We start from the raw sequence: 16501 nt of genomic DNA, 5'->3' as shown, positions 1-16501 counted from the left end.
AAAGAGGTGAAGAGGCGAGTGCAGGCAGGTTGGAGCGGTTGGAGGAAAGTGTCAGGAGTGTTGTGTGACAGAAGAGTGCCAGCAAGACTCAAAGGAAAGGTGTACAAGACAGTGGTGAGACCAGCTCTGCTCTATGGGTTAGAGACGGTAGCAGTGAGACAGAGACAAGAGGCTGAGATGGAGGTAGCAGAGATGAAGATGTTGAGGTTCTCCTTAGGAGTGACCAGGTTAGACAGGATAAGGAACGAGTACATCAGAGGGATGGCTCATGTTGCCTGTGTTAGCGACAAAGTCAGAGAAGCCAGACTGAGATGGTTTGGACATGTTCAGAGGAGGGATAGTGGATATATTGGTAGAAGGATGTTGGAGATGGAGCTGCCTGGCCGGAGGGCAAGAGGACGGCCAAAGAGGAGATATATGGATGTCTTAACAGAGGACATGAAGTTGGCTAACGTTAGGGTAGAAGATGTTCATGATAGAGTGAGGTGGAAAAGGATGATTCGCTGTGGCGACCCCTGATGGGAAAAGCCGAAAGAGAAAGAAGAAGACAAAACTGTAAACCATAAGCTCCTCATTGCCAGGGATCTATTAGGAAGAACATGTATACCTATCAAGAATAAAATATTCCCGTAAACATTCCATTGCTGACTGTAACTGCCAACATAAGCTTCCCAGTGGCAGGGATCTATTAGGAACAAATATACATTTAAAAATAAAGTGAATCTGAAAACAGTCAGAACAATATCGGTAGATGTTTTTTATATTGGAACGATACCGATAAACTGAAATTATGCAAAGATCAGTCGATACCGATACTACCACCGATATATTGCTTATCCCTAGTTTCATCACCATAATCTTCTTATCTCTGTGTCATATTAACAGTGAGCTCTTTTATTGCCCAGCCTTATTCCAATGTCTGTTCTATGCAGCTTAAGAAAAGTTCAAACTGTTTTTTTTAACTAGAATTTATTTTACTGCCACTCTAAAGGCAGGTAACATTTGGCTCGATAAACTGACAGCACGCTTCCCGTCACTTGCAAGCCTTCGAAGTAAGAGGAGCATCTCTGATCTTACTTTGCCTGCTCTGCCTGAAAAACTGTTTTGGGAAGTGTAAGTGTTTTCAAGTATTTTTAAGCAACTTCATTTAGCCTGAAATGCTACTAGGCTCACTGTATTTAATGACTTTTAATTTTAATGATGTATTGTATTTTATGTCAACAGTGACAGTCTGTTCCGATATCAGTTCAACAAGGACACAAAGTTCATCTCCTTTCATCTCCCGTTTGGCGGCAAAAAGTCAGAAGTCTTGAACCTTCCAAAGTCTGTGTCTGTGCCAGCTATAGATTTAAAGCCGATAGGCTTGTACATCCCAGCCAAAACATATTTTCTTCCAACATTCACCATTCCACCTTCATTGGATTTTAACGCTCCTCTTTTCGGTCTGGGCGAAGTATCAATCAAGATCCACAGCAACCTTTATGACTGGGATGGCTCGATCTCCATGGGCAACAAAACTGTTGATATTCCCAGCTATGTTGTTAAGTACAAGTCCATAGCTCAGTCCCCACTGAGTCTGCTGTCCTACAAACTTGAAGGTAAACATCTTGTTTACTATTGTTTTAGCAAATTTAATGGTCTGAAAAGGAGAGATTAGGAACAAAAACTGTTATAGGAAAAGAGAAGTCAGAAACTACAGAGCTACATCTATGATATTTGTGCCTTTTTTTTAATTGTGTCTTTTTCCCTATTTGCTTTAAGGAATTGGAATGTTATTGGGGAGAGCTGATGAAAACCTCAAATATCTGCTCAGTACTTCTTTTAGCCACATCCTTTTTGACTCGAGCTTCAGTGCTGTGGAAACCTTCAGAGTAGGTAACAAATTCAATGCGGATGCAGATTACAGGATCAAGGCCTCTAGTCCGTTAGGCCTGAACGCCTCTCTGTCCTATTCCGCATATTCAACTTCCACTCTAAATTCAGATGAAGTATCAGGAGATGGTACTGTGGAGGGACATCTTAAACTTGGGTCGCTCTACACCAACACCTCCTTCACTCACAACTACAAAATACATCCACTGGCCCGAGAGGGACAAGGAGAGTCAATGTTTCGCTTTAACTCACCATTTATTGGATTTCAAAACACAATTCAAGGAGTCTATGCTAAGGCTGAGTTGAACCTTGTGTCAAGAACCAGCGCAGCGAGGGACACTTTCAAACATGTGGCAGAGCTAAAGTACAAAGATGCACAACTCATCCTAAAGTGCAACGCTGTTGGCACAGCCATGGGTAAATCATTAAGCAACCAAGTTGAGCTTGGCATATCAAGACAAATGTCCATGCTCAGAATTGAATCACAAGGAGATGATGACTCAAGTAGGATATATTCACTCATTTCTGGATCCCTGGATTCAAAGGGACTTGAAGTGATATCAGAGGGTTCCCTGATCTTTGATGCAGGCCGAGCATTCCATAAGGCATCTGTGAAGATTGGAAGAGATGGCCTTACCTTTGGAGGAACGAATAGCATTCAGTGCAGTCCTGTTACAGTGGAGAATGTCTTTGATGGTGTTTTAGACAACAGTGGAGCATCACTGTCATCCACAACTAAAGCCATGGCGGAAGAGGGCAGGGGAGAGGTGAACATTGAGGGTAAAATCACAGCTTCAGAGGCTACTATCCATGGTGACCTCAAGGGCTATGCTTATGATGCAGCTACAACAAACAACATAAAAATTGAACTGAGAAAAGGAACTCTGACCTTCACTGGAAATGCCAAGGGAACTTTGAGGCAAATGAGAACAGAACACAGCCACACACTGGCCCTTAGCCTGTGGAAACTCTCCCTTCGTTCCAAATCGGACAGCACAATCTGTGACGACATTTACTATAAAGAAGATACTAAAGTTGATATAAAGCCGTTTGTTATATTGATTGACATGAACAATGACCTTGTTTTTTATGACCTTAGTTTGTACAATGAAGGCCATATGAAGCTTGAGCCACTAAGGCTGGATCTCAGTGGAAGTGTAAAGGGAGGCTATGGGGAAGAAAACAACCTAAAACACATTTATGCATTCACCTATGATGATCTGTCTGGTTCTGTGAAATACAGTACATCTGGAACCATGATGAACACCCAATTAAGTCACTTCTGTGAGACAGAATTTGCTGGACTTGCTTCAATATCAAACTGTCAGGCCCGGTTAAATTCTGAACCTCTGCATTTTGATGTTTCCATTCGCACTATGGCCCTGCCCTTCAGTCTGACTATTGATGCTCTTGCCAACGGTGAAGGAGAAATACATCTACATGGGAAGCACAATGGGAGGACATCCAGCAAGCTGCTTGTTAAAATTGCACCACTTGTTCTTGCAATGTCACATGATTTCCAGGGATCAACAATGCACCGTCTATCACGTGGCGAATCTTCCTCTAGTTTAGTTAGCAAACTGGAAGGTCTCCTGTCTCCAAATGACCAATCCATGGATTGGAAAGTTATCTCCAACCTGGACAACCACGTCTTTGAGCAGAGCATCAGTGCCTACAACAATCCTGAAAAGTTTGGAATAGAATTTTCAGAAGTAATTCTAACAGATATTATCAGCAAACATAAGAAATCAAAAAGAGAAAGAGAAAAATTCAGTTTGGCTGGATTTTTAAAGTACGACAAGAACAGTGACTGTCATATCATTGAAATTCCATTCACCCAAAACTTTGCTGTTGCTTTTGAGAGGCTCAAGAACACCATTTTACAAGGCCTAGAATCCCTCCAAAAAATGATAAGAGATTTGGATGTTAATAAGTTAATCACCGACTACAGAGCCAGTTTAGACCAATTACCAAAAAAGGTTAAAAGCTTCTTGCAGGCAATGGACTTGGAGAACAAAGTGAATAAAGTGAAGGAGAAACTGGATTATTGGATAAAGGATTTTTCTATAACAATGGCTGACATGGAGCTTTGGATGAATAATTTGAAACAGAACACTGAAAACACAATAATAGACATTGCAACTAAAGTCCAAAATCTAATTTCTACAATTGAGGAGTACGCCAAGTCAGAGGAGCTAACTGAAAAGCTATCAAACGTGCTTTCATATACTAAAGACCAACTCGAAGCATTTGATGACAGGTACAAAATAAAGGAATCTTTAGTTAAAGTGCTAGCTTTCATGGAAGATATCATCCAACAAATTGACCTGCAAAAGCTCAAGCTAAGCAGTGCTGCATTCCTACAAGAGCTTGATTCAAAATACGGCCTTGTAGAAGCAATCAGGGGGAAGTTATCACAGATGAAACAGGACATTGAAGACTTTAACCTCAGCCTTTTCTTAGTAAATCTAAAAAATGACCTACTTTCGCTTGACTGGCCTTCTTACATTGGACAACTTTCATATCAAATCCCATCATCAGAAATCATGAAATTTATGGAATCCATGAATGAAGTTATTGTCAATTGGATTGATGAGTATGAAGTTCCCAACAAGCTTAACGCCATTTACTCCTACTTTAGGAATATCTTTGTGAAGTACAACCTTGATATGATTAGCAAAGATTTGATGGATCAGACAGTGAACCTTGTTGAACAATTCAAACTTGAAGAGACAGTGCAGTCAATAGTTGAAGCAATTAAATCTATCAGAATTGAATTTATTTATGATAAATTGATGGACCTTTTGTACACGGTGACAAAACAGCTCAGAGAATTTAACATAAAGAAATCCATCCATGACCTCAATGAGCATATTTCTTCAATAATAAAGTCAATGAAGGAATTTGAGTACAGCGAATTTGTTGATGCGGCAAACAGGAAGATTACAGAAGCGACAAAGTACCTCAATGAAGAGATTCAGAAATATGAGATTGTGAAAAAGATTGAGGCTCTAAGAGAGTTTTTCAGAGAAATCCAAAACTCCGTCTTCTCATATTTAGAAGAGGTAAAAAACACAAAGGTGGCGGATGCTCTGAACAAACTGAAAGATGTTATTGACACTGCATTTTATAATGACGTAAAGCTGAAACTGCAGGACATGCTCGAGGATGCCAGGCAAAGGATTGTAGATATGGATATCAGAGAGGAAATGTACAAGTATCTTCAGAGAGCCAGTGAATCCTACAGCAATATAGTTGGATACATATCTGTCCAGTTTAATCAACTCTTTGAAAACATCTTAAAAATGACCAGTGATAACGAGATCATCAACCAGACAAAGCAAGCAGCAAATAATCTACTGGAACAGTTGAGAAGAGCGGAGATTGACATTCCAACTTTCAAGATTCCTCTCACTGATCTCGTCATACCAGCATTAACTATCAAGCTGGGCAAGCTGCAGGAGATCAGCATCCCAGCTCAAATATCAATTCCCAAATTCACCATCCTCAGTCTGTATGCAGTGCCTGCCTTTACTATAGACTTTGATGAGATCAAGATTAAGATCATTACCATCATAGATCACTTCAGAGAATTTGAGATAAAAATGCCCAACCCAGAGCAAGTCTTTGGAGACCTTAAAGTTCTTTATCTGTTTAAACTGCCAGACCTAACCCTTTCTGAAATAACTCTTTCAGAAATAAAAATACCAAGCATTAGCATCCCAAAACTAAAACAGCAAGACTTTGAAATTACAATGCTTCCTGTTCCAGATATTAAACTTCCCGACACATCAAAAGACATTTGCATACCATTTTTTGGGAAACTTTATGGAGAATTTAGCATAAATTCTCCTCATTACACTCTAATAACTACAGGGAAAGTTGAGAATGCAACATCTTCTCTGAAAAATCCACAGTTTGTTGCATCTTTTACTTCTCAGGCCAAATCTTCTGTTGAGGCACTGGAGTACACTTTGGAAGCCACCACTCGGTTGGAAGCCCCTCGAATGAAGAAGCTTCAATTCACGGAAACAGTGAAAGCAACACATAAGACCTTCTCTGTTGATCATAAAGGATATCTGACACTCACAAGCTCCTCTGCAGAGGTGTCTGCCACGACTGTCACAAAAGTCACAAGCCAAATGTACAAAGCTGACTCCTTCAACAGTGTGGCTCTTTCATTACAGAGTGGAATCAATGCAGTCATAAACACAACTTACAACCACTACTTGGACATCCCGTCAATCAAAATTTCCAACCAGGCGTCCATGAAACAAAACATAAAAGCAACAATGGAATCTGGCACTATAACAGTGGTTGGTCAAACCAGTGGTGATGGAAAGGGATCCATTCAAGGTTATTCTGATGAAGGAACTCACAACAGCCATGTTGAATTCAGTGTTGATTTAAGCACGGCAAAATTTTTATTTGCAGGTGAGACACATTGTCAGACAATAACGACAAAACACTCCGTTTATGCTGAATCTGTCCTCTTCAGTCACATCATTGTCGAAGCAAAGGGTGAGACCAAGTGTCCAGTGATCAAAAACAGTGTTTTTGCTTTAAACGGAGAAGCCCATATTGGGAATCTGACAGCTTCACTGACGGCCTCTCATGATACTGAGTTTATTGGAAATCTGATTGGAACTATGTCAAATGGGGTGGACTTTGTGATTCATCCATTTGAGATCGTTCTTGATGTAAAAAACAAGCTCAATTTAAAAATGTTCTTCCCCCTAAAACTGTCTGGTAAGGTGGACCTGCACCATCACTGTGGTACTGTAGTTGCCTCTGAAAAACAGGGTGTCTATAGCATTATTTCTGCGAGATTTAATCAGTACAAGTACAGTCACAAATTCACAGCAGAGAACACTAAATTGGTTGTCTACATTCAGTCCTCGGTTAATGGAGAAGCTAATTTGGATTTTATGACTCTTCCTTTCTCCATTCCAAGGATGTCAGTACCTTACTTTGAAACAAAAACTCCAGAGATCACAAATTTCTCTTTGTGGGAAGATACTGTACTAAAATCTCTACTCATTACTCCTCATCAGACATTTGACATAAACCTGAAGGTTCAATATAACAAGAATCTTGAAACACACAGCTTTGAGTTGCACCTAGAACCAATCTACAGTGCTATCAGTGACAATGCCAAAATCATCCAGACTCAATTTGAAGTATGCAGAGACAAAGTTGTCACACTTCTGAAAGATTCGTACAACGAAGCTAAATCGCAGTATATCAAACACAAGATTGATACTTCTGGCCTGCCTCCAAGAATTTTCAGAGTCCCTGGATACACCATACCAATACTAAATATTCAGGTTTCTGCATTCAGGGCTGAGATGCCAGCCTTTAGCTACTTTGTTCCCAAAGAGGTCAGTACGCCAAGCTTCAAAATTCCAGCCTTGGGTTTCTCTGTGCCATCATACACCCTTGTATTGCCAACCTTGAAATTCCCCGTTGTGCATGTTCCAGAAACTTTAGGTGAAATCAAATTACCCAGTCTTACTCTGCCAAGCATTCAAGACAACATTGCGATCCCATCTTTTGGAAACATCACCCTTGACTTCTCCCTCAAATCTAACATGGTCACTTTAAGTGCCAACGCAGCAATCTCTAAGCAATCAGATGTTGTTGTTCAATTTGAAGCTTCCTCAAAATCTGTGTTTGACATTTTGAATGGCAAGATTGATGCTACCACTAGCCTGACAAGGAAGAGGGGGTTGAAAGTGGCAAGCACTGTCTCTTTGGAGCACAATAACTTTGAAGCAAACCATGAATGTGCTCTTAGTCTCACCAAGAAGAGCCTGGAAGCTTCAGTAGCCAACTCTGCTAAAATCAGTTTCCCTTTCCTCCAACTGGAGTTTAATCAGGAACTCCTAGGGAATACTAAGACCAAGCCAAATGTTTCCTCCAAAAAGAAACTAAGGTACATGTTTTATATTCCGCTAGTTGAGTCTACTGGCAAAGGGGACTTTGACATGAAGTGGGAACTGGATGTACTTCCCTCTCACATGTCTTTTGAGACATCAACCCAAGGGAAGTCGGACATAGCAATAATGGACATGTATAATTTTGACAAAGATTTTGAAAACAGAGCTAGTTTCTACATTAATATCAATGGCTTTAGTTCAACCGCAGCAACAACTTTGAACGTAAACATCAACAGAAAAGAGAAGCTAAAGCGAAGTTTAAGCAGAAACATTTTCTCTCTTGAGTTGGACAACAATTTGGTTGTTGGGGTTTCGTTTATTCATGTGTTTGCAGCAGCCTATTATAAAAGCAACAATAATGTTGACTTGCTGTTTTTTAGCACAAATGGAAACCATACTGGAAAGGGAGAACTTGACATTGTCCCTTTGGCGACTCTCAAGATCACAATAAACACTGATGGTGATCAGTTTAGTAACTTTGGCGACATTGGATTCATTCACAGCATGAACCTGTCCTGCAGTCCTGAGAAACAGACCTTCACCTGGAGTGGAAAGCAACAGCTAACATCACTTGTTCATGCTTGTGATTTATCCATCTCCAACGATGAATCTGAGCAACGATTGGACCTGACTGGAATGGTGGAGGGTCCTCTGGCATTTTTAAAGTCCGTTAGGCTTCCGGTTTATCAAAGAACCCTGTGGGATGTGCTAAAATTTGATCAGGTTACAAATATAAACACTAGACAGTTTCTTAACTACTCATCTAGCATAGTTTACACAAAGAATGAATATGGTTATGAAATACCATTTAAGGTATTTGAAAATGGTGTTACTTTCAGCATTCCTGAAATTAGCATCACACTGCCTTCTTGGATGAGAAATATCCCCAGGTCCATCAAGAATGAAGATATGGGATCTGAAAACCTTGTTGTGCCAGATCGTTTCACTCTTCCTCCTGCAGTCTCACTTCCAGCTTTTGACGTTCCTTTCACCAACTTACACGTAGAGCAATTGACGGTGGATCCAAAAAACTTTGATGTCCCGAAAGTGATCTCCACCAAAGCTTTTGATATCTTCCTGCCCGGCTTGCCAGTAATATCAGTGCCCAGTTACGACATCAACACAGAGTATGTGCAGCGTACAACGTCTTTCCTCTCATTTAAGATTCCACAGTATGAAATTACAGTGTCTCCTGGAGAACTCACAGCAGGCATGAACAAAATTACCAGTCACATTCTAGACTTGGAAGTTCCCCCCATTATGATCCCCGAGCAAAAGATTAAAATCCCTGAAGTGGTTCTGCATCTGCCCACAACTGTGCTTGTCCCAGTCTTTGGAGCTCTTAGTGCTACATTAAAGGTTTCTTCACCCATTTATAATGTGTCAACTACTGCCAGTGTGGAGATGAAGGACCCTAATCTTGTGGCTTCACTCAACTCAACCTGCACTTCAACCATGGCCTTCTTGGAATATGGCCTTACTGGTGAGACGAGCACACTATTCACTTAACCTGAAAGCCTATATCTGCATAAAATACTTTTTTGAAAATTCCCCCAAATACATAATATTCTGCTGATGTGTCCACAGGCACTGCTAATCTCAAATACGATAATGGACAAATGTTTTTGAGCGGGATATGCAACTTGATTCACAATGATGTAAATGTCAACTGGCAACACGTTTTGGCGCACAAGCTAAGGTAAGAATATTTTATGATAAAGGTACAAAAAAAAACATTTTATAGTTTTTACCCTTACTTACTACATTTTTAATGGCTGGGTTCATGTGTTGAAAACACTGAATTGCTTAAAAACCTTCTTTGAATTTTAATTTGTGATGCCATCAGGTCGGATAATTCATACAGATTCTGAAGCTGTGAAGCAGCCCCACATCATAACACAACCTCAACCATGTCTAACTGTGGTTTTGATATTCTTTTACAGTTTGTTGTTTAGGATGTGTTCAGACCGGGATAGTCTGGCTGTACATTTGGCTGAGGATACACACAAAAAATTCACCCTTTTAATTAGTTTTAGTATGGGGTATACAGTATAACAAACTCTTGGGGGCATTGGATCTTTTTACAAGCACATCAGGAGCTCAGTTTCCACAGGCAGCAGTAAGTCGAAGTAGTTTCTCTTGAGAGTTTAAGTCCATCGGGTATACTTTAAATTCAATTCATAGCTGTTTTGGGGATCGTTTCTCAGAGCATGGACTAAAGATTTATCTTCGAGAGCCTCAGAGTTCATCTCTGCTGTTTAGCATGATCTCCAACTTTTGCAGAACGTTTGCAGCTGACTGTTCAACAACTTTGATGTGAACCAGCACCTTCAAATTTGATTCCATGATTCTCAACCAGGAATAGCTGTAATGCCCGTTCAATGCAGCTTCTGCCGAGATGTGGACTTTGCGATGGTCTGTTGTGATGAAGACAGTGCAGAGTCCAAAGATATCGCTCTCAGTTTACAATAATATAATAATAATAAACTTTATTCATATCACACCCACCTTTCGAGATAAAAAATCACAAAGTGCTTCACGGTAAAACACAGAATAATAAAAGAAGAATTCAGAAAAAGCAATTTTAAAAAGATATGTTTTTTGCTGCTTTTTAAAAGAAAACACTGAGTCTACAGATCTGAGGCTGAGTGGAAGGGAGTTCCAGAGGGATGGAGCCACTGCAAGTCAGGGTAATTACAGAAGGGCAACAAAATAACAAAACTAATAAGGTTCATAAATAAGATGAGGAACAAAATTGGAGAAAGAGAGGAGTAGACTAAAAGATACAAATATAAACTAAAAATACAAAATTATGAAATATAAAGCATAAAATATAAAATATTGCAGCGTCCCAACCTTTTCATTATTACACTTTTGTCATGTGTTTGACCCATTGTGGTAGTTAGTTCAGTTCACTCCAGTCCAGTCTACCCTCTCCTATGTCCTGTGCTAGCATGCTGATTGCAGCTGGGAAGTATGTTTACAGAGAGAAGAGCTTTGGACTGAGGCAGCAGCCCTGTGCTGTTGACTGTCAACTCTGCAGAGACCTTGTTTTCCACCACCTGTGGTCTGTCTGTGTGAAATATGTCTATGAAGACTCTCATTCATCCAGGTTGATTCCATCATAGTAGCAGGTTTAGGGACTGTCATCTGGACTTAGTTTTTAAAGTTAGAAGATGTTTCACCTCTTATCCAAGAGGCTTCGTCAATTCTTCTAACTTTAAAAACTAAGTCCAGATGACAGCCCCTAAACCTATTACCATGTCTGTGAGAAAGTTACCCCGAGGTTCCTGATAGAGGGCTTAATAAAGGAAGGAAGTGGACCAAGCCGCTGGACTATATGGGGGAGCGCAGACTAGGACCTCATCTTTGGCTTTATTTCGTCGGAGAAAGTTTTTATTCATCTAACTCTTGACTGAATCCAGACACCTGTGTAAAATCTGCAATTTTAAAAACATCCTGGTGTTTTAAAGACACATAAAGCTGAACATCATCAGCATAAAAACAATGGAAATATCATGAAAAGAACTTAAATATGCTACAAAGGCAGCAGATATAAAATGAACAGTAAAGGTCCCAAAACTAAGCCTTGTGGCACACCACAAACCACAAGCGAGGAATTAAACTTTGAAAAATACAACAGAAAATTATCTAGCAGTTAGATCCAGTTTAGAACCAGTTTAAAGCGAATGCGGATGCGGATACCCCAACCCAGTTTTTCAACCAAGAAGATGTAATGGTCAACAGTGTAAAAGGCTGGGGTCAAGTCCAGTAGCAGTAGCACAGAGCATTTTCCTGCATCACTCTGCATCAGGATGTCATTAGTGACTCTGAGAAGGGCTGTTTCAGTGGAGTGAGCTTTGTGAAAACCTGACTGAAACTGACCAAGTATGCCATGACGTTGTACAGTCATGGCAAACTGCTTACTTACAGTTGTAAATAAGCAATTTTGGACAGGAATGGAAGATTAGAAATAGGTCTATAACTGCTCTAGAGGGAGGGGACAAGCCCAGGTTTTTTAAAGAGAGAGGAAGGACGACAGCTTCCTTTCTTAAAAAGGAAGACATCTTTGAGCAGAGATGCTGGCAGCACGTCGAGAGAGCAAAAGGATGACTTCATTGTGCTGACTAATCTGACTAGCTCAGGGAGAGAAACAGGTGAAAACGTGGCTAAAATCACAGGCCAAGGTGGACTAGGAACAGAACCAGAACCAGCTGACTGACACGGAGAGCTTCTCAAAGATCTGACTTTGTCAGTAAAAAATGATCAAAACTTTTCACAATCATTATTTGAATAGATGGGAACGGCAGGTGGACTGGGCATAACACTATCACTAATGGTGTTAAATAGTACCTTAGGATTACCTCTGCTTTTGGAAATGAAACAGTTAAACAGAGATCTGTTGGGATGAGCTGTTAAGATTGCAGATACAGTTCAGAGAAATTAACTTCCTACAGGGTGGTTGTGATGTATTCACAGACCGAGATTGATAGTTCCTTATTTTAAAAAAGAAAAGTCTTTGTTGGGAATTTCAAAATGTTATTAGATGTTAAATAAGTAAATTCTCATAAAAAGAAAAGCAGCACAACCGGGGCTCTAAATGAACTTTTTTGGTTACTAGCTGGGGTGGCCGGTAATATCCAAAGTCTACCATCCGAATAAGATTTCTACTAGCCAAACATATCTGTAAAAAAATTATTTATGGATTTGAGAGAAAAACAGTAATTCCCTTCATCAATAGAGTTTCAGTTGATGATTATTCTGTCATTAAAAAAAACACTGCTACTAACTGAAAGTGTCGTTTTGTGTCAGGTTTTATAATATTACAGAAATGTAATGTTATTTTAACTAAAGTCACTTCTGATCTTTCTTTAAAGCATCAACTTTTTCATCAAAGCCCTAATGATTATTTCTAGCCGTGGTCAATGCTTTACAACTTGAACATTTTTTAAGGACCTAACTTTATTCAAATTACAAAAGTTTTTTCAGTGTACAACAGAAGAGTAAAGATTAAAACTAGTTATAAATGTAAAAAAAAATTAATTTTAATGTGACAAATCAAATCAGGGAAGGAATGTATTTCTTTAAAGTGCTATAAAAATGCTTGTAAGAAGATAAACATATGTAATTTAAACAGTGAGTGGTCCGGATGAACTTGTAGGCTCATTAAGCATCGCATGAGGTGATCTCTGTGATTTACTCTCATTAAGATGCACAGGGCAGATGTTTCATTCCGCAGTCTGGGATAACAGGATAACTGACTGTTTTGAGTTTGTGTCAAATAAGGAGTTGATCTTCAACACAAACCCGTCTTTTCCTGTTTTAGAGCAAAGCGTCAAATATCTCGAGGTGATGCTGTGGCTCAGTAAGTTCATTTTAGTTCTGGAAGTTTTCCTTATCCTTTACAGAGCTAAAAAATGCTTCAGTTAAATGTAAAGCGAGGTTTTCCGCTCATTTTTGTCTCACAGGGACTCCCGACACACTCTCAGCGTTGACGTCACCAGCCGCACATTTGCTGATGTGAGCTTTCGTTTTGCTTCACGGAAAGACGGCCTCACTGCATCTGCTTCGTCTCCATCGGCCGGTTTTCTTGGACTGAATCTTCAGCGGAGGTCACCATCTCAGCTTCATGGAAAATTGTTCAGCCGCTACCTGGTGAGGCTTCCTTTCTGCTCCAAATCTGCTTGTGTGTAAAACACAGAAGGGGTTAAAGTCAACAGAAAAGAGCTAATCTAACAGGAGAGCGCTGGTGCTGATTGGAAATGTTTAATCAAAGTGTTTCTCTCTTGCCTGCAGTCCTCTTCTGATAAAGACACCAATGTTTTTAGTGCCAAGGTTCTTCTGAGGAACTCAGACAAATTAGTCCTGCAGACAGCTTGGAATTTGGACTTCTTCAATGATGCGACTGAAGGCTTCAAGAGAAAGATTCCTGCAATGACAGATGCTGTTCTCAAGTTCATCAACAAGTATCACACAGCACATTTTGGCTTTGACCTGAACCGCGGAGGCATGAAGCTGAAAAATGCCATCTCCAGTCTTATGGAGACAGCATTTCGGAAGGTTTTAGAGTTTCTGACCGAGCTGCAGGGTTTGGTGGAGGAAGTCTCTGAAAAGGGTGAATCTCTGTTTAGAGCGGCTTCTGACAGCTTGATGTCCATCGATGTTCAGGAAATTAGAGCCAAACTGATCATGATGGCTGACGAAGCCATGAAAAACATGCAAAGAAGGACAAAAGCCTTGCTGGATGCCGTCAGACTGTTTTTGAGTCAACAAAAATTTTCATTGCCTGGATCAGAAACGGAGATGTCCGTCACTGAGATGTTCCAGAGAACTCATCTGTATGTGTCAAGAGCTGTGGACAGTGGGATCCAGTGGCTTACCAGTCTCATGGAGAAGACTTCAGCATACATAAAGAACACTAACGTTTCCCTTCCTGCAACTGAGGTGGTTGTCAATGGAGAAGAGGTCATGGATAAACTAACCTCTATTGCTGTGTCTGCATATAATCAGATAAAGGACTTTAGTAGCAAAATTATGCTTTTTCTTTCCAAGACACTTAACGGCGTCCTTCAGCTTTTAGCCAAAAACACTGACCAACTCCTCGTCTACCTAAAAGATGAAAAATCTAAAATCAGTTCCCAGGCTGACGTCATTCATGCAGAAGTCCTACAAACTTCCAGACGACACATCCAGGGAGCAAAGAGACGCACAACTGAGTTCAAAGATCTAGTCAAACTCAGGATTAACCAGGCCTATAATTCTGTAAATTTGGAGAATATAAACAGCGGCGCAGAGATGTTTGTCGGCAGTCTGCAGTCAAATCTATCTGACGCCTTCGGTGAGAGTGTGGACGTTATGAAACGTTTCTCCCAGAACACAGCCCCATATTTCAAAGTGGGCAACCAGAGGGCGGACGTTGAAATTCCGCTACCTTTCCTTTGGAAATCCTTCCATGAATGGCCCGTTCCCATGAGGCTGTGAAGCAATTGAGACTGAACAAAAGGGTGTGGATGTACAGTGAGTGAAGAAAATGTCTTTTCCTGTGAAATTCATGTAAATCCTCACCGACTGAGGAAAGGTTTGAGGATTTGATCAGTTTCAAAGTATTGGAGCTTAATTAAAGATTTGAAACGTTTCTGCTTGTCTCATTTTCATTGAACATCAGTGTAGAATGTGTGAAAATTCCCCTGATGTTGCCTCACCCAGTATGGGGGTAACGGATTACAAAGTAACAAATTACTGTTATTTAATTACTGTTGTCAGTAACAGAGGAATTAACAAATTACAGTGCAATTTTCAGTAATTATTTACAATTACTGGACTATAGAAAACCCTTGTTACTTCGTTACTTAGGTTTGTAGGCTCTGACATTTTCTCTTGGTTAAATGAAATGAAACGGAGGTTAATTTAAAAAAACAGAGGCTGTCTGCTCAACTGTTGGACAGGACAAGTAAAAAACAAAACTCCCCCCTGGAAAGGATGACTGGATGAAGATCATATAGACCACTAACTCAATGGAAAAATTGTCATTTCCACTAAACTAAAGTTAGACAACCCCCCCCCCCCCAAAAAAAAAAAAGTGGAAAGAAAAAATGGTGCCAATGTGTGGAAAACCTCCAAGATTCTCAGATAATTTTGAAAAAAACAAACATAAAGATAACAGCCCAATTATGGTGTACTGTTTTTTATTTTTTATTTGTTGTAGTTGCTGACCCATGTCTGTAAACACTGACAACTGGAAAACACTCCATAAAAATAAAGTTTAAAAAAAAAAAAGGTTTCTTTTCAAACTGCATTTTGTTGTTTGCTCCTGATTCACAATGATTTGAATAAAGAAATACCCAGAAATGCAATTCCACATGAACATGTTAAAAACACTCAAAACACAATTTTGATTGAAGTGGGTCTGTACCTAGTATTCCCCCCCGAAATCCATGGAAACCGTGGACCCAGATGATTATCTCAGTACCAGGCACCCATGTGGTTACCAAGCTTCATGCTGCTTTCCTGGGGGGTATTCCAGGAAGCATGTTTAAACTAGCCTGACTTTAATCCTGAACTCTGGCTGAAATCCGCCTGAACTTGCTTACTCTGGGTATGTCGGTTCCAAAAGACCGGATATGAGTTGGCGTAATTACGCTCAACTTGGTAACCCTGGGTTAATGCTCGTGCACAGCAAGTACATAAAGACATTCTCAATAGATCGCCGATTTCTGGAGTCACCATGGAAACGCTTGGAGAAAAAAAAAAAAAAAGCGCTTCACTTCAGTGAGACGGAGTCTGAGGTTTTAATTGATGGTGTATGAAGATTATGCGTCTATCAAAAAAGTAGTACAGCTGCATCATCAGAAGAAAGAGTTCCTGCTTGTAGTAGAAGAACAGACAAAGTAAACACACGAGTTTTTGATCTTGTTTCCAATTTCCTTGTGACGCATAAATATATTTATGTAACTTATCCAATTTTGCCACCTTAAATGAATTACTTCTATTGGTAACAAATAATTGAGTTAAATTTATTCAACCTAATTTCTTACGTCTATAAAACTCAATAATTGTTTACACAACACAAATTTCCGTATTTATCTAACTAAATGTCATATTACTCCAATTCAATTAATATATTTTCCATCTTAATTAATTATATTTCTTGAACTCTCATATGTCTAAATTTGAGCCGGCAGATATGCTCA

The 16501-nt window shown here is 39.8% G+C and overlaps 1 protein-coding gene across 3 annotated transcripts in view; it reads left to right on the top strand.

The window, feature by feature from the left end:
- LOC101156458 (apolipoprotein B-100) overlaps nt 1-15390 on the top strand; it is a 36340-nt gene extending 20950 nt beyond the window's left edge. For 2 of the 3 annotated variants that reach the window (XM_011492427.3, XM_011492426.3), the window contains exons 23-29: nt 992-1113; nt 1225-1598; nt 1762-9294; nt 9399-9510; nt 13138-13176; nt 13280-13466; nt 13608-15390. In XM_011492427.3, the coding sequence (XP_011490729.1) occupies nt 992-1113; nt 1225-1598; nt 1762-9294; nt 9399-9510; nt 13138-13176; nt 13280-13466; nt 13608-14792 (9552 nt within the window). In that variant the 3' untranslated portion in view covers nt 14793-15390. The remainder of the gene's footprint in view (nt 1-991; nt 1114-1224; nt 1599-1761; nt 9295-9398; nt 9511-13137; nt 13177-13279; nt 13467-13607) is intronic. The other variant, XM_020699653.2, reaches the window with a different exon arrangement.
- The last annotated feature ends 1111 nt before the right edge of the window (nt 15391-16501 follow it).

The sequence above is a fragment of the Oryzias latipes genome, chromosome 22, assembly GCF_002234675.1.
Source record: "Oryzias latipes chromosome 22, ASM223467v1".
NCBI classification, from domain to species: domain Eukaryota; kingdom Metazoa; phylum Chordata; class Actinopteri; order Beloniformes; family Adrianichthyidae; genus Oryzias; species Oryzias latipes.
This window is presented reverse-complemented; position numbering and strand designations above follow the sequence as displayed.